Source organism: Nelumbo lutea, chromosome 1 (assembly GCF_056320005.1).
Source record: "Nelumbo lutea isolate HS-2025 chromosome 1, American lotus-T2T, whole genome shotgun sequence".
Lineage (NCBI taxonomy): Eukaryota > Viridiplantae > Streptophyta > Magnoliopsida > Proteales > Nelumbonaceae > Nelumbo > Nelumbo lutea.
Window position 1 is genome coordinate 63,723,986 of NC_142684.1, and position 18,272 is coordinate 63,742,257.

The 18,272-nt window shown below is 37.9% G+C and overlaps 1 protein-coding gene and 1 long non-coding RNA gene across 3 annotated transcripts; one reads left to right on the forward strand and one right to left on the reverse strand.

The window, feature by feature from the left end:
- The first annotated feature begins 4,472 nt into the window (after positions 1-4,472).
- Positions 4,473-9,013, forward strand: LOC148874920 (E3 ubiquitin-protein ligase WAV3-like). 2 transcript variants are annotated; one of them, XM_088966367.1, is made up of 3 exons: positions 4,473-4,932; positions 5,593-5,682; positions 7,327-9,013. In XM_088966367.1, exons 1-3 carry the CDS (start codon positions 4,825-4,827, stop codon positions 8,626-8,628), a joined length of 1,500 nt encoding a protein of 499 aa, XP_088822493.1. In that variant the 5' UTR covers positions 4,473-4,824; the 3' UTR covers positions 8,629-9,013. The 2 variants fall into 2 exon arrangements, with proteins under 2 accessions (XP_088822493.1, XP_088822494.1); XM_088966368.1 differs by having other exon boundaries at positions 4,488-4,932; positions 7,271-9,013.
- Positions 9,014-11,739: 2,726 nt separating this feature from the next.
- On the reverse strand, positions 11,740-17,498 carry LOC148874921 (uncharacterized). The gene is made up of 2 exons (XR_016102822.1): positions 16,932-17,498; positions 11,740-12,557 (listed from the first exon to the last, which is right to left on the reverse strand). It is a non-coding gene; the product is annotated as an uncharacterized LOC148874921 (long non-coding RNA).
- Between the last annotated feature and the right edge of the window lie 774 nt (positions 17,499-18,272).

Consider the following 18,272-nt stretch of genomic DNA (forward strand, 5'->3'; position numbering starts at 1 on the left):
AATAAGTGGGTCAACATGTGATCAAACTAAGACTCTTATGGTCAAAGAAAGGGATTGAGGTAGAACCAAAGGGGATTCCCTTGCCTTTGGGCTTTGGCTTTGATTAGTTGTGTGGTTAGCGCCATCCATCCGGAGGTGCAAAAAGGATTGAAGTGAAATCGAAGTGATTCCTCTCTGGCTTTGGGTTAGTTTTTGTAGTTAGCGCCATCCGGAGGAGGTGTGCAACGGGCGGAAAGAAATTAGTAAGAAAAGCATTTTGGCGCCAACGCAATGACTCATGCTTTGCTGTGCTGGCTTTTGGCTTTTGCTTTCTTTCCCGTGCGACCAAAAAGCAAGCGAAGCGAGTCCCAAGCAATCATGACGGGTGAACCAAAATTCAAAAATTAACGGTCGTCTCTCTTTATTCCTCTTTTTGTTTTTTTTTTTTTTCTTCTCGTTTACCGGTTTACCAGTTTACCTTCCTTTCGTCTCGGTGATCTAGGTGATCGGCGACCACCTAACGTAATCCACCTAGGAATGCCGATTACTCGGCAACTGCTCGGACTGATATATTGCTGTGATCATAAGTTAAGCAATGATTTTAAGGGTCTGTTTGGTTATTGGGAATAAGGGCTTAGAATCAGAATAAAAATTATCATTCCAAGCCTTTGGTTGGATGATCCCATTTTCATTTCCCCTCCCCCATTTGAAGGAACGATCATAAATAGATCTATGTATATATCAGTGTGATCAATTGTCCTTTAAGATTTGAAAAAATTTTATATAATAATGAAAAAGGTTTAAATTTTTAAGGTTGTCGTGTTCAAATAATAGCAGGAGATCAATTTATTTTGTTTTGTTTTGTTTGCTTGGTAAATGAATAAGGGATCAAATAATGACACCCATGTCCCATGACTTATTTAAATCTAAAACTGAAACAACAACGACTGAGAAAATTAAAGGAGTCATTCGAACCATCTATTCTCGTATTTATCCAATATGATAACCGACAAACATTACCCCCTAAAAACTAAAGGGGTCATTCAAATCATTTATTCTTTTTTTCAAGTTTAGGTTTAGAGGCTTGGAACAAGTTGATAAACTGTAGAAGAGAATATCGAGAAGACGAACCAGCTAGGTAAAGCTCTTCCCTTCCATTTTTGTTCACTCTAACGAACTAGCTAGGTAATTCATGGGCAGTTTTTGAATAGTTATAAGTGGATAGTTTTTGGAGTAAGAGTAAAGGACATATATGCCCTTTTTTATATTCATTGTATGTTGCTTAGATAAGAGATAAAAATGTCTAATGAAAAAATCAGAAAATTGGACTATTCGCTCTTTTATTAGTAGTATAGATTTATCTTTTGGTGTTTTAAAAATTACAAATCTTAGTTTTTTTTATATAAAATCATCATAACTGTTGTGTTAGGAATAATGATTTTTTTTTTCTTTTTAGTTTTTAGATCGCCATATGCTATCATAAAAAATAAAAAATAAAAAAAACCTCAGAAAAAGTTTTCCATTTGTAAAATATATTTATTTCTTTTAAATATCAAATTTTTCTTGTTTTAACTTTTAATTATTCGAATATTATGACTAAGTTGATGTTATGATAATGCCCATACCCACTAATCAAATGTCTTGTATCCACCTCTCGGAATTGGTAATGGCCATTCCTTCTTTTTCCCTCCTCGGGACGAGAACAATCCATTCCAACTGATTTACAATTCCAATTCCAATTTCTTTCCGTACCAAGCAAATCATTCCAGTTCCTGTTAAGATTTCGATTACAAACGAAACAGACCCCTAAGTTTTAACTGAAAAAAGAACAGTAAAGAAATGCAATGGAGCAACGCTTCAAATGCATCAACCCTCCATCTGCGCGCTACAGACATATTGAGATCTTAAAAGATATACAGTTCGTATGATAAAAATTGTTGGTTGTATGATAAAATTGTTGAATGCAGTCGAGCTAAATGAAAATCAGGCCTACAAAAGACAATTGGAGGCCTGAGGCCATGACATGACACGCTACCTGACAATTTTGGACGGCCCTAAGAAGTTGCTTGGAAGATGCTACTTGGCTCCGCTAGTAAAGGCAATGGACGCAGTTCTCAGTTCTCACTCATTGGTGATCAACTTTTACCCTCTATATTTGCTTTGGAAAATAGTGGGAAATTGGGAGGGTTTTGTGCTCAATGCTTATTTACCCGTTTTCCTTTTTTTTTTTTTTTGATCTCTTTTTTTTTTAATGTATTGGTTATTTAGGTAAATGTAATTATTTGGATAAATTTATTTTGGGAAATATTTTTCTGGGTAAGTATATTTATCTATGTTCTTTTATTTCTTAGGTAAATAAGGTAATGACCATTTTAGTCATAAAAATCTATTATTTAAATGTATAATTTTGTCTCATTCAAGTGTTAGCAATTTTTCCCCTAGGTGGGAAAGTTATTTATCCACCTAAGAGATAAGTATCACTTAACTGGGCAAGTGATATACTCAGGAAAATAAACTTTCCCTAATCCTCACATAAATCTAAAAAAGGAACATGAAATTCTTGGTCAATGAAAACCAAAATCCCATTGACCAACTTTTCCCTCTCAAAATCCAAAAAAAAAGAATACTCCCTTAATGTTTTAAAAAACTGATTTCGAATTGAAAATGTTTGACTATTGATTTTTGGGTCAACGATTTGATCGTCCAGTTTGAATGAATCAATATATAAATATTTTAAAATTAAGAACTAAAATTTAATAAAAATAAAATTTAGCCCAAAACCGTTGATTCAGGTCAAACAATTCGACGATTCATCCACTCAAATCAGCAAGTCACTCATCAATTTAACGATTTTTGGGAAAATGTCGGTTCAGATGAAATGGAACCAGTACCCTAACTGGTTTTTGGTAAGTTAAAGTTTAAAAACCTTGATTTTTTTTTTTTTTTTTTGCTCCATACTTTAAGAGCCGAAGTTCTAAAGATTTCAGAAATGTTTTGTGTTTTATTCCCTGTTTGGATAATGATAATATGACCATATCATCAAATAGTGTCTAGGTATACCCAACCACTGTTAATTTATGAAGGAATCTTGGTGATAATATGTGCAACGGGCAACTAGCACTGTAGAAGCTGAGGTCGCTTTCGTTGTGCACCAAACATAGGTATCACCAACTTATCTATGTGGCCTTATTCAATTGGTGGACCATCTCTAAGGTATATAAACCCATCTGATTAATCTGGCTCATCCACTAATTCCTTCATCTTGTGCTAAACCCTTAAAGACCCATTATTTTGTACAAGGCTTACTTGACCCTCTGGCTAAATTAGATGTCATTCATCCACGAATCTTCATAATCAATCCATTGTTTGGATGCTTCTTCAGTTCTTCCATGTAATATGGGAAGGAAGTCTGTAAAATTCAGGTTTCAATGGAATTCAAATCCATTATAAAGCATTTTCTAGCTTTGAGGGATCACTTCAAGTGAGTGGAATTGAGAGCCAATTAACATCCAAAATTCCAAACCCCATCTTTAAGCCAGACCAACCCACGAAATTGGCAAAATCTACTTTTGTGTAACAGAAGGATTGTTTAAGGTGGGGCTCATTCAAGAGAGAGTGTGTACCAGGATACATCACTTGAGGCTTGAGAGCATCCTTGCTGCTAATGTTGGCTTTTTGCCTTTTGAGCTGTGCCACTATGGGTTAGGGATGGCAATTTTTCCAATCAATCAGAGGCCCCATCCTGTCTCATTTCAAACGAGCTGAGTTTTCTCTACTCTTAAATTAGAATGAGGTTTGCACATAGTTCTTCAAAATCCGATGATAAATTATTATAATTCTCTTAAATTTATTATTAATTTGTAAAATACCCCTATCATAAGAATCCCATTTTCCAGAGAGTGGGGACAGGAAGTGTCCTGTCCCAAACCGCTCCATTGCCATTCCTATATGAAATAGCTCGAACCATTCCACCCCAAACAGAGTGAAAAAAAATTAATAAATTATTACTTATGAGAAAGTGAGTACTGAGAATGCCTCCACAAACAGCACAAAACAACGAATGGACAAAACTAAACACAAAGAGACACAAACACAACATAAACATGGCCGTCTCTGTCGTCAAATGGTATATCAACGAGGAGCATTCTGTAATTTCACAACCTTTTCAAGTATATTTAAACAAGACACAAATTATCGGGAGGAGAGAGCGAGTTTTTCAATTCCCCCGGGCCCAGTAATCGTCGCAGTATTCGGCGTAGTAATCACAGACGCACAGTAGTAAGCAGTTCAAATATTTCCCTGAAAATATTTTCCATTCATTTCCCGTGAAAAAATTTTCCATCCATTGTGGGACCTGCCCATCCAACAAACCATCTGATTTACGCCTTAATAGCGGGATCTCGCAGCTTGTGGGTCCATATAGTTGCATGGGTCCCCCAGCCCCAAGCTATTCCCATCAAATCAAAACAAGAAACTAGGAATGGCTCTGTTTGGAAATTGGAAGAGGGAAGGAAAGAGAAAAGAAAAGAAGACAAAAGTAAGAAGGGAAGGTTTTAAGAGAAAGGAAAGGCGGAAGGGAGTGGAGAAGGTGAAGTTTCACTGAATTTTATAATATAATAAGAAGGTGAAGAGGGTGGGTTTCTGGGTTGCAGTTAAAGTCTGGGCATTTGTGGAAGAAGAATAAAGCAGTAGAAGAACTGCAGACCTGCACAGGTGTCTCAGAACTTTGTCTCTCTGTCTCTGTTTCTATTTCCGCTGAAGCTCTCGGCTCGGGAACAAAGAACAAAGAGAGGCGCTGTGTGTGTGTGTGTGTGTGAGAGAGAGAGAGAGAGAAGGGTGTCCGCCATGGTCGGAGGAGCCTCTAAACTTAGGAGGGCAGCAAGAAAAATTGGGCTTCCCTGTGGTTATTTCTCAACCAGGCAATCCAAAGACGATCCTGTCGTCACTAACTATGTAGGTTTTCTCTTCTTCTTCTTCTTCTACTAATTTTTAGGATATTGGAGCTCTGGAATTCTTCTTGTGGTATTGGAAGTACATATATTTTTTCTTCTGTTTGCTTCTGAATTTTCAACTTTTAGCCTTCCTCATTTTCTTCACATTTCCTTTTAGATTTCTTCGTTGAAAATTTTGTCCAATAATGGCATTCTAAATCTCTTAGTCGATTCTAGAATTGACGCCAAAAATAAAACTGATAACAATTGCTTTTGCTCCGATTGATTTATTTTCTTCCATTTTCAGGCCTGCAAAATCTCCGACCCCCCCATCCCTTCCGTTGGAAGATAAACCCATTGTTTTGTTTGCTATTTTCTGCTCATGGGTTGTTGAAATGCATGCGCTTTAATGGCTTCCATTTCAGTAAATTGCCTGTCCCTGCCGACTGCCATGAAAATCCGGTTAATTAAATTTACACATTTCAGTAATCCTCTCCCCCTCCACACCACCACCACTCCGCCCTGAGTTTCTTGTACTGCAGAGGAAGCAGACTTCTTTCACATTCCAATATAAAACCACGGAACCACGGATTAATTCATAGTAGAAGCTTCGATTTCTGTATTTCCTCTTAGTTTTTCCTTCTTGTTTTCTTTTCTTTCTTAATTCTGGTTTTCCCTCCAGATCTCAAGCTCAGCTGTTTCTACAAAGCGAGAGAATGTCCCAGAAATCTCAAACTCAGAGGATTCCGAATCTAGCGGCATAGCTACTAAGGTAAATTTTGCTTTTCCAGAGAAAAAAAAAAAGTCCATATTTAATTTTGCTTTTCAAAAATCAGACCAAGAAATGTTTTTTAATCATAAAATGAAAAGAAGTAGAAGACTTGAATAATTCACATTTTCCCCTGGTTTTGGTTTTCTGGGTAAGTGGGTATGGGGTCACGGTGAATTTAGATGAACAGGGTTGTATGTATGTACCAATTGGTAATGGTAATGGGCTTTCAGCTTTTTTCGGGCCCACAGGTTGAACGGTCATGAAGGCCAGAAGATTTTGTCCTTCCAAAAATACACGATATCTCCAGGCCCACCACCATATGCATACTGGACTCAATGACATACAGCCGTCTGATCCCATCTCCTGCCGACGGCAAGGCTGAACAGTGAACAGGATGCATGTCAGAATCCGAATAGTCACGTCGGGAATCGGGATGGAAAGGCTATGCTGAGTTGAGTCGACTCGGTTGCTGTTTATTTAATAGATGGCATCCAAAAAAAAAAAAAAGGCTGAAAATGCTTTTTATGTTTTTTTTGACAGTTAGTCACCACTACATGCCATTGATTGGGAACATCTTTATTATTCATGGGAACGCTCAGGATGGGATGCAGCTGTGAGGCACGCTTTATGAGAAACAGATTCCAATTCTTCGTGTTAAAAAAACTTCTCCAACAAGTTAGGGAATTCAGATTTGGTCTCACAGCGCATTTCATCCATGCATCTGGAACATCATTCTACTTGCAAATTTTTATTCATGGGGAGATAGATAGATCCCAATGCACATGGCTGAAACGTTTTGTGAGGAGCAGATCCGAACTCCAAGTTAGGATAAAATGCCCAAAGTGTGTGCCCCACATGTGCCTCATAGCCCATCCCACCCATGCATTGGAAGTGATAAGGAGATGTTCCCAATCCCATGTCTCACAGAGTCACGGGGAAAATGCTTATAAAGCATTGAATTAATATCAATTTTTTGAATAAACGAAAATGAAAGCAAACATTATGTAGAGGCTACTGTACTGTATATATACTGATTAGTGAGGCCTACAAAAGAAAATGTAGTGATATAATAGGCCCTGCTAACCTGCCATCAATCATGTTATACGAGGGGAGAAGTTTCTGATAAACGACGAGTTTAGGCAATCTTCACACTTTTTTCGCCTCACAAATAAGGCCGGACCCATGAAAAAGACATGCCCAAACCTTTTATCTTATACTATGTCTTTTCATTCTTGTTTCTCTCATCAAGTCCGTTGGGCAAAGAATACAGAGGGCTGCATTAACTTGCTCATTGCTGCAATTTAGGCATTAGGGCATCACAAGTTGCTGTTTGCAAGTTAGAAATTAGATCTAGGTAATGTTGGAATTTAATATCATTTGTAAATATAAAATTAAACCGAGAAATGGTTTCATTTTAAAAAAGTAGCCCATGGTTTGATTAGCCCAATCGAACCATAAGTTTTTGAAACTTAGATTAGATATGCCTTGTGTAATTTTTGAAACTATATCTGATAATTGATTGCATTTTTGTTATTTATTTTGGTTAAGTAAAAGTTGTTGATGGATTGTTTTACTTGAATTCAAGCAGATGTAGTTTTCAGATTAAAAGTAAACACCTGGTCTTCTTCATGTTCCATGTTGCAGAACTTGTGTGCAATATGTCTGGAGCCTCTGAATTATAGCACGGGCAGCAGTCCAGCAGGGCAGGCAATATTCACAGCCCAGTGCTCCCACGCGTTCCATTTCACCTGCATCTCCTCCAACGTCCGACATGGCAGCGTTACGTGCCCCATTTGCCGGGCGCATTGGACCCAACTGCCCCGCAACCTCAACCCCCCCTGTTCCCTCCCTTGCAGCCAGACACACACGGACCCCATCCTTCGCATCCTTGACGACTCCATCGCCACTTTCCGAGACCACAGACGCTACTCCCTCCGCTCCGCTCGCTATGATGATGACGACCCTGTTGAGCCACATCACACACCCAGCCACCCACGTCTCCATCTCTCTCTGCTTCCAATCCCTCTCACCGGAACCACCAGCTTTTCCCCATGCCGCCACCACACCACCTCTTCTTTGCCATCTCCAACTGGCTTCTGTACTACTAGCAGTAGCAGCAGCAGAGCTTATCTCTCTGTAAAACTTGCAAACCAGCAAGCAACTGACCTGGTCCTGGTTGCCAGCCCCAACGGCCCACACCTCAGACTTCTCAAACAATCCATGGCGTTAGTGGTTTTCTCACTTCGCTCTGTTGATCGTCTGGCCATAGTTACCTACTCTTCCGCTGCAGCGCGCGCATTCCCTCTCCGGCGCATGACATCTCACGGAAAGCGGACGGCCCTACAAGTCATCGATCGTCTGTTTTACATGGGGGAGGCTGACCCAGCTGAGGGACTCAAGAAAGGGATCAAGATACTGGACGATCGTGCTCACAGGAATCCTGAATCCTGCATCCTACACCTCTCTGATAGCCCCACAAGATCCTACCTTGGTCATGACATGGAAGAAATCCCCATTCCAATACATCGTTTCCATGTAGGCTTTGCTTTTGGCACTTCGAATGGATTCGTGATGCATGAGTTTGAAGAGTTCTTAGCGAGGTTACTTGGAGGTGTAGTAAGAGAAACCCAGTTGAGAATTGGGGAGCATGGAGTTGTGAGGCTGGGAGAGCTGCGGGGAGGAGAGGAGAGAAGAATCCCATTGGACTTGGGAGACTCTGGATATGTTTGTGTGGGATATAGCTATATTGATGGTGGGGCAGAAGAATGTATAAGAACAGGCGAAATGGTGGTGAGTATCGAGGATAAAACGGCAAGCGATGGGGGAGAAGACGACGGAGGAGAAGACATGAACATACGTGGAAGAACCAGTGTTGAGGGCTGGGATTACCATGATCCTTACATGGCTAGAAGATGGGCCAAACATTTGCACGGATACAGGCTCTGAGTCTCTCTCTCTCTCTCTCTCTGATTCCTTTTGCATGAAGATCAGATAAAATATACAGATATTAGCCAGATATGGTCTGACTGAGAATACAAAGAAATTAAATTAAAACATGCCATGGCACAGTTGAATTACACCAAACTGTGCTAGAGGTTTCATTTATGGATCCAAGCAAGCATCATGCCTATGTGAAAAAAAAATCAGAATCTTATGGTTTTTGTAGTATTTGTGGTTCGATTGATGCATACTCCACTCCAGCACATTGCATGAATGGAATTCTTGATTCTATTCTAAGAATGTTAGGCAATTTGATGTAAAGAACGCTATTTTTCGTTTTCTAGCATCCTTTTGTAGGCAATGATACATGCGCGATGCTTTTTATTTAGCAGTTTGATGCTTTTTATTTAGCAAGGTTTCACCAGGGCTAGTGCATGAATTAAAAGGGTAGATTCTTTGTCCTGTGGGTCAGAACACTGAAGGCCATGTTTGGTTTGCAGGAATAGGGATCTGGAATCAGAATCGGACTGGGCTATTCTAATTTCAAATGTTTGGTTGGGCGAAATTGAATTCCCATTCCCATTCTTGCTGGAATGACATTCCCCTAATTGAGGGAATATTCCCTGCCCTTCTTTTGGGAATGAAACTTCATTCTTGCTGAGTCTAATTCCCATTCCCATTACTGTCTGAACCAAACAGACTATAGGGTTGGACCATTCCGATTCTAATTCCAGAGGTTTTTTATTCCAATTCTGACTATAAACCAAGAATAATTTATTTTAATTTTCAAGAAATACAGAGAACATCAGGATCAGAGTATACTTGTTTGATCATACCATAGTGAAAATCCATCTCTATGGCAGCAATTTTTTTTTTTTTTAAATCAGATCTTATGGACTGCAATATTATTTCTTTGTTAATGATTTCTCTTTTCATATAGCTGACCCCATACAGTTGGGATAAGGCATGGATTAATGATGTCTCTTTTTCTTTTAATTTTACTTTCCAAATGGCATAGAAAAACTGTATACCTTCATCAACCTAATACTTGTTCTTTTCATCTCCTGCATATGCAAGTAGATTATATTTGGGATTCCATTGGAGCTGTTCATTGTAGCCTGACAGGCCTCGTCCAGTCTGCACTCTTGACTTTCAAAAAGCTGTATTAGAATTAATAAGCTAAAATCATCTAATAAGGAATTTACTTCAGTACGAGTTTTTCTTTTTTTATTATTTCACTTTTTAGACACATGGATGAGGGATCACCTTGCATATGCTCTGACTTTTGAGAGTTGATGCAAATACAAGTTACTTTCTAGAAAGAAAAAGAAATATTTCAGGATGTCATGTCCCTACTTATGATGCAAAAGGAGATCACACCAGCGCCCCACAGGCGCCCCACAGGCACATCTGAGCGTGCATTAGGAACATCTCCCGTACTTGTCATTCGGATGTGCTGTGGGGCGCTGATGTGAATTAAGACAAAAGCCCACAATTGGACATTATCTGAACCTAGGATATTAAAGCATAGTTTTCTGGATTGACCATATTTTCACCTTCCAAAACATAACCTACAAAATTATTTGATCAAAATGAACTTTCTAGGAAGGAGAACCCAAATTGATGCCTGTACCTAGTTATGCTTGAAGTAGGGAGAAGGCAACCTCCTTTTACCTCAAGTATTACTCCTCTCTTCTGCTAACTGGGAAGAGACTCCACAGCTGAAGACACAAAACAGACTTCACTGGCAGAAGAAATATAGAGTCCTGTGTGATTGAAGCTTATGGTTCTGACAGGCAATAAGCAGGAAAAAAAAACGAAAAGGTAACAACCTGCCTATTTCTGGAAATTATTTAAACTGAACTAGAAGAATGCTTATAATGGAGAGTTCAAACCAAGCCCAACTTAGCAATACTATAAAATCACAGGCAACAATACTCGGAGACAACTTATTTACTTATATTTGTAAATAAGTTGGGCACTAGTAAAAGTGGATTTTCAGATATTCAGAGCCAAGCTCCATCTTTCCTTTATCTTTCCCTTCCAAAAGAAAAGGTGGAGCAAGTTACAAGTCTTTCGATTGTTCACAGACAAAGCATCTCTTGGAGTTCCCAAAGGCTTACCAAAGAATCAAAGCTTCCAACAGCTATATATTGATCATGCTAGAAAGGGTGGAAAGGACAATTGTCATGTTCAATGTGGTACATCTGTATCTAAGAAATAGAGCATTCATGCATAAATAAAAAAAGAGTACATAGATGTGAAAAATACCAGCATCAGCACATACATTTACAAAGACATACTTATAGTATGTCTTTTTATTCATGTGCCTCATCATGTCTATTAATTCAAGAGTCAAAATAAAGAACTTATTTCATGACAGGTTTTTTTTTTTTTTCACTTTTATAAACACATGGATGATGGACCACACTTGCACATGCTCTCTGACTTTTGAGGGCTAATGCAAGTACTTTACTTTCTAGAAAGAAAGAAAATTTTCAGGATGACTTATACACTTCATAGAAATCATACCCTACTTATGATGCATGCATTGCATACACAAAGGCCCACAATATGACATATGTGTTCTGGACTGCCCATATTTTCACCTTCCAAAAGAAAACTTACAAAACTATTTGATCAAAATGAGCTTTCAAGGAAGGAGAAGCCAAATTAACAGCTGTACCTAGTTATGCTTGAAGTAGGGAGAAGGCAGCCTCTTGTTACCTCAAGTATTACTCCTCTCTTCTGCTAACAGGAAAGAAACTCCCTAGCTGAAGAGCAGAAGAAATATAGAGTCCAGTGTAATTGAAGCTTATGCTTCTGATAGGCCATAGGCAAAAACAATAGAAGGTACCAGCCTGCCTATTTCTGTTTTTTTTTTTTTTATTTCTTTTGAAGGGCTACACAATGAGGGGTAGCCCATCCCCCAACCCAGGTGCAGGTGGGATTCGATCCCAAGTCTCCGCTACGACCAACGAGAGACCTTACCAACCAGCTGGTTGGCACCTTGCAAAATTCTGTTTGGATAACGACCACAGTGGGAGTCGAACCCATGACCTTTTGATCCAAAGTCAAATGTGCTAATCCACTGCTTATAATTACCGGCAAAAAGTATTTAAACTGAACCAGAAGATTGCTTATAATGGAGAGTTAAAATCAGGACCAACTTAGCAAAACTATAAAATTACAGGCAACAATACTTAAAAGATACAACTAATTGTATATAACTCTAGAGATAGGGAAGCAACTGTAGAATATTAAAGTCCAGGACGAATCTCCCATGTCAATCTGTAACCTGCAAGATCAAAAACAAGGAGTGCAAAAATGAAATGAGAAGTTCCGAGACATTACTCACTGAAGCAAGATCAACCAGGGACTGCTGAATCCAAATTGCGCTCAAAGTTGGGAGGCTCTATTGCTCTTCCTTGTGTTGGCACTTTTCTTTCATGCTTTGCAATCCAACAAACTGTCTTTATGTAACACTCTAACCTCTAACATTCTTTTCTGCATTTGTAAGGAGTAACCAATGCTAATAGAGATTTTGGAAGAGGAACATTTAGTTGACTGAGCCAAGCCCCTTTCAGATTGATAAAAGTGTCTCACATGATCAAGGATCTATTCACTTGATCACCCAACTCATACCTCTTCCTTGTGTTAGCACTTTTCTTTTATGCTTCGCAATCCAGCAAACTGTCTTTACGTAACACTCTAACCTCCAACATTCTTTTCTGCATTTGTTAGGAGTATCCAATGCTAGTAGAGATTTTGGAAGAGGAACATTTAGTTGGCTTGGTCAAGCCCCTTCAGATTGATAAAAGTGTTTCAATGATCAAGGATCTACTCACTTGATCCAACTCATACTGAGTGAAACACTCTCCTATTGAACCAACTGATGTTGGAAGGAATTCAATGAAATCCAATAAGTCTCTAACCTGTATGTGAACAGATAAAACTCATTTATAATGAAACAAATAACTAAAACTTCTAGAAAATAACTATTTATATTATAAGTAAAAGAAAAGATTCAGTGTGTGTGAGTGTTTGAATGTAAACACAGGAATACCAACTTATCCTTCAATGTATGGCTAATCACATGGCCAACTGGATATTACAATACATTGATGATTGCAGATAATGAGGACCTATGGCCACTTATTCTATCAGAATATACTCTTATTTATTCTTGAAAACAAGTAGGGAACTGTAAAAGTTGATTTTCAGATATTGGGAATCAGTCTCCCTCTTTCCTTTATCTTTCCCTTCCAAAATAAAAGATGGAGTCCTACAAGTTTTTAAAATGTTCACAAGCAAAGCATCTCTTGGAGATCACAAAGGCTTACCAAAGAATCAAAGTTTCCAACAGCAAAATATTTATCATGCTAGAAAGGGGTGGAAAGAAAGATGTCATGTTTAATGTGGTACATCCATATCTAAGAAATAGAACATTCATGCATAAATACATGAATTCACATGTTCATGTACAAATAAAAAATAGTACATAGATATGAAACTACCAGTAGCATATGAATTTATATATAATAAATTTATATGAATTTATATATAATAAATTATATATATGAATTTATATATAATAAATTTAGTATGTTATATTTATATTAATTTATTATATATAAAAGTTGAAAAATAAATATTTTTTTTGGTATTTTAGAAAATTTATAGCAGGGTAATCTGAGTCTTTAAATCTGACCGGATTTCGGTTCGGATTCGGATGTAGGTTCTCAGTAATCGGATCGGACGCGGATTTTTCTGCATCCGACCCGATTACAGCCCTTAGTCTAGCACCAAAATAAACCTGTATCCCATAGTCCTTTGTACAACCAAAATAATAATAAAACTAAGAGGATAGAAAAGTATAAGGAATGGTAGAGTAGCAAACATTAAAAATTTTGGTGAAAACATAAAAGAAGGGTTTGTACCTTGAACTTGGTATAACTGACAAATAGCTTTGGTGAAAACACCTCCATCAAAACTAAATAAAGAAAATAAGAACTTATTCATTATTATGTATGTCCTTATTGATTCCCCAGTACCATGCTTTCACCATCAATCAGCACTAAATCACCACTGTCATCATCTTAAAGTTGTGAAATTGAATATAATCCTTGTAACCGTAAAGCCAGGTTACAAGATTAGGTCTGTGTTCAAAGTGGTTCTTGTTTCATAGATGGAGCTTGTAATATTAGGGCCCTTTCTATTTTCAGAGTCGGTAGGTAAGTTGGTAAGGAGAAGGGGTCGTACTTTGGTTTGGTTGCTCTTCTTATGGTTTTGTTGCTTGGAGCCATGGAATCTTGTGTGAAGGGTTGCTAGTAGGGGATGGTATTGTTACTTCTCTTTGTATTGGTGATATCTTATCACCTGATATTGCACTCGCATTTTTCTTTTTACTGAAAAAAATATTGATTATCCCTCTCAAGATTACCAGATTGTTCACCCACCCGCCCCCACAAAACAGTCCATTTTGTCCTTGATAGAGTTTGAGGTCAAGATATTAGATGGATCTAACAAGTATACCATGGCTAATCTTTTTCTGGTTTCAACCCATAATGAAATTGGAAACTAGAGAACCATTTGATAGATGATTTTGAGTACAAGTTAAAATGTATAGATGAACTTGATGAGTGGATGTTCCTTTTATCTTGCTAGTTTAAGCTAATTAATGAAAGAAGTGGGAATGGTTAGATGGAACTCTAATGCTACAAAATAACAGAAAAATGGATAAAATGCTTTGGAGTCACTAGGTCCAGTTGTGAAATTGGAGAGTTGGATGATGTCCTGATCAATGTACATAAGAATGGTCTAACTATGCATGATGTCCTACTTGGTCAAAATAATTGTCTGCTGAATGTTCTCGTTGCTAAGCCCATCAAGAATTTATTGACTGCCTAGTCTTGTTTTGCTTCTTCATAGGAGCAGTTTGGTTTGGCTGTCACCAGAACACTACAGTTAGTGATCAGTTAAATTTCTAAAAATAGGTAGAATCATGGGGTAACCACAGTGGTTCTGCAGAAGGGAAGGTTTGATCCTATATAGATTTGGTGTTTGGCATCCATGGCTGGCCAGAAATTAGTTGGTATTTTAGCACAAGTATTAAGATCTGAAGAATGTTTTTAGTATTTTTGTAACTTTATTTTCCTTCTTTGCAAGAGAGCCTATTCTTATCCTATAAAGGCACTCTGGCTCTTTATTTCCCTTTTAATGGATGTTTTGCAATTGAGGTCTGCAACTATGTTGTGGTTTGAGAAGCAAGACTCTACCTTCCTCTCCTCTTGGTTGGTGAAAGTCTAACCAGAGCTTAGGAACCTAGTAACAAGATTTCTAGTTGTCCTGCTCTCATTGTTTTCTTCTTCTTTCCTTTCATTGAAACCACCATTAAATCAGTTTTAAGTTTATACAAGTCTTCCCACTCGTACAACATAACCACTTGGAGCACATTTCCATCTTTTTAGTTTTGACCTTGCCTTGGGTTCTGCACTGTCATAACTGCTGCTATGAAGTTGGATACATTTAATGCTCCTGGGATTAGTGTTGCTTGTCAGGAAGTTGAAACTAAATAAAGGTTATCACATACCTGCACCAACAGGTCTTGAATCAGCAGGACCCAATTTCTCACTCTTTCAGACATTAAAGCCCTATCATGCCAGTTTTAGGAATTTATGCTCTTTATTGTAAACAGAGGAAGCAAACAGGCTGCCCATTTCATTGAAAAAAAAGAGCTCTGTTTTATACATATCAAGTTCCCCAGGACCACCCAATTGAAGTTGGTAAGGTTTTTTTTTCCTTAAGCTTAACTAATGAAACTATCATCTTGTGTACAAAAAGAAGTGCACAAGTAAAAGAAATGGACCCATCGGGCTGTACAAACTATACAGGTAGACACTACAAAAATTTAACATTGGTAAGGATGTCATACTATATATCTCTGCACTCTATATCCTGGATTTAACCAATTTACGTTTGATCTCATTAAACAGGTGAGGGTTCAGAAGTGGTCCTTGTAGGTGTTCAATACCTAATCCAAATAATGATAATAATGGGTGACAGGTATTGACAATCATAATGATGATGAATATTGTTGAATAAGGGTGGTTATGTTGATATGGTGATACCAATGATGGCAGATATTTTTAGTGATAACAAAGGAAATTTTATTAAAATGAATGAAAGATGGTATTGATGGCATTAACAGCAATGTTAATATAGGCCACTTTAAAAAAACTAAATACTCAATGCAAAATATAAACCCAATTAACAATTGCCTCATAACTAAACTTATGCCTGTGAATGGGCTTAAATTTCTGAACATTGTTAGCTCATCATCCTACAATAAGTGTTAGGAGCAAAAAGAAGGGCACAAGGAAATTTGAGGGGGGGGGTGGAATTTATGTTTGTAAAGAGCAAACCGTTAGTTTCACAAGAACTAGAAAGTCAATAAAAGCCAAAACCTAAGGTAAATGCATAAATTTAAGGTATCCACAAGTAGAAACATTCTCAAAATTTAGCAACTATATTGGTATTCTGACATATCCATCAATCCCTGTTCCCAACAACTGTGTCCCATCAGATTTGTATGTGATGTTGATGTTTTCACTACCAAGTTCAACATTTTTCCACCTGCAGAAATTGACATTAACAAAAAGAGATATACTTTAACATGTAACAGAGGCAGCTGAAAGCATCAAATTTTCATACTATCAAACTTTTATAGATAAAAAATGAAAGAATAGTTCAGGTTAATAAATACAAGAGACATTATAGTAAAATGCATAATATTGTTAGTCTTGTAGACAGTACACACGTACTACCATGGAAAGCAACTGCCAAAAGGGCTCTCTAATCCACAATCTGTAAGGATCATCAGCTAATGATTTCAAAATGCACCACCAAGCCAACTCTTGATTGACCATGATTTCTAAAGGAGCAACCATCAAAATTATGCTTGATTGTTCCTTTGGAGGGAGGGAGGCACTAAAGAATAGAAGGCTAATTAACCAGTCAAAAGATGAGGACGCCTGTGGCAAACCTCTCAGAATGAGATCTATTTAAACTCCTCCCCATAGTATGAATCCAATGTCCCATCTGATAGCAATCAAGTCAATTAGAATATCAAAAATCAGAAGACTGTTCTACATCAAGGCAGACCCTGGTTTTCTTTCTCCCCATATCAACCATCACACAGAAGCTTTCATACATATATTCATGATCTTTCCCCCTTCTACTCAGAGAGAGGAAAGAAATGGAAAAGGTCATATGGGACCCAACCGTAGAGAGGATGGATTCGAAGTTACCTGCTTGGAAAGCAAGATACCTCTCCAAAGGAGGAAAAGTCGCACCCATCAAGAGTGTTGGCAAGATGAGAGATTTCGTGTGGTCTGGTTGGAAAGATTCTTCAGAATATCATCTGATGAGCTCGGACCAGATTTGCAAGCCAATCGTCCATGGTTTGGAGGTTCTCTACACCACAGAGACCAAACCCAATGAGTTGTAGAGGGAAACAATAGCTGACAAATATGGGGTCAGAAGCAGGAACTGAACTCATTCAGGTGACTTTACAATCAAATCATGGAGTAGTTTGCACTTCGAAAGTAAGGGCACATGGGGATCTGCAGCTCCATCAAAAGTAAAATTTTTTGTTTAGGTGGTAACCTTGGAGAAGTGCCTAAGACTAACCAAATAAATGTTACTGTAGAAGGGATTCAACATATCAGATTTTTAATCTGTACCCTTTGCAATAGGGAATGTGAGAATGTCCGAAGACAGGGAAAGTAATCTGGTCAACCATCCCTTTGTATATTCTGTGCACTATTTGGTTTGATCGGAATAGCAGAATCTTTGACTGGAAATCATTTTCTAAAGTGGGGGTGATGAATTTGACAGTTGAGGCAGAGGAACATAGAAGTTGGCTGTCTATACACAATTTATAGATTCTTTCTACTTCTTTTAGGTCCAAGGCATAAGCATGTACAACATCCCATGTACCAGAATATAGGGAATTCACATCTGCGCCCCACACAGCGCGCCTCACATGCACATCGTGTGCATTGAGAACATCTCTCGTCCTGTCATTGGGAGATGTCCCGAATGGGCAGGAGAGAAATAGGTGATGAATGGGTTCACCACTGGACCTACACAGGAAGCATGTTTTCTGGTGTATCAACTCTCAGCAAAAGGCTTATGTTCAGCAATTAGAAAATAAGGAGTTAAAAGGAGGTTGTAGACTCCTTAATGCCTGAAGCTAAAGTTGGGTATTGAAAGGAATACAAATACAAATATTTACAATGTAAAACCTTGTAATTTATATTATTTGGTATGTATTTAAACTATACATATTTGCTTTTGCATTTATACTTTTTTTAAAATTTGGCTCAATTTGGCAAGAGTACAAATACAAATATGTATAGTGCAAATACATCCAAAATAATGAAGAATACAAAGTTTTGCACTCTACTTATTTATATTTGTACTCCTTCAACACCGAGCCTTTAATTATTTATTAAAAGTAAAAGACAAAGCAATAAGTCTTTTAATCTCAATCTATACTACTCATGGTTTTTGAACCGCCATTGACCGGACGGTCGGACCATTTGGCCTAGGAACTGTCCAGGCAACCAGTTCCATTTTACTCTAAA

Bases quoted from the DNA above. Each gene is read 5' to 3' on its own strand.
- LOC148874920 (XM_088966367.1), top strand. From the start codon at position 4,825: ATGGTCGGAGGAGCCTCTAAACTTAGGAGGGCAGCAAGAAAAATTGGG. The intron at 4,933-5,592 runs GTAGGTTTTCTC...TTTTCCCTCCAG, and splicing joins ATCCTGTCGTCACTAACTAT to ATCTCAAGCTCAGCTGTTTC. The intron at 5,683-7,326 runs GTAAATTTTGCT...TCCATGTTGCAG, and splicing joins CTAGCGGCATAGCTACTAAG to AACTTGTGTGCAATATGTCT.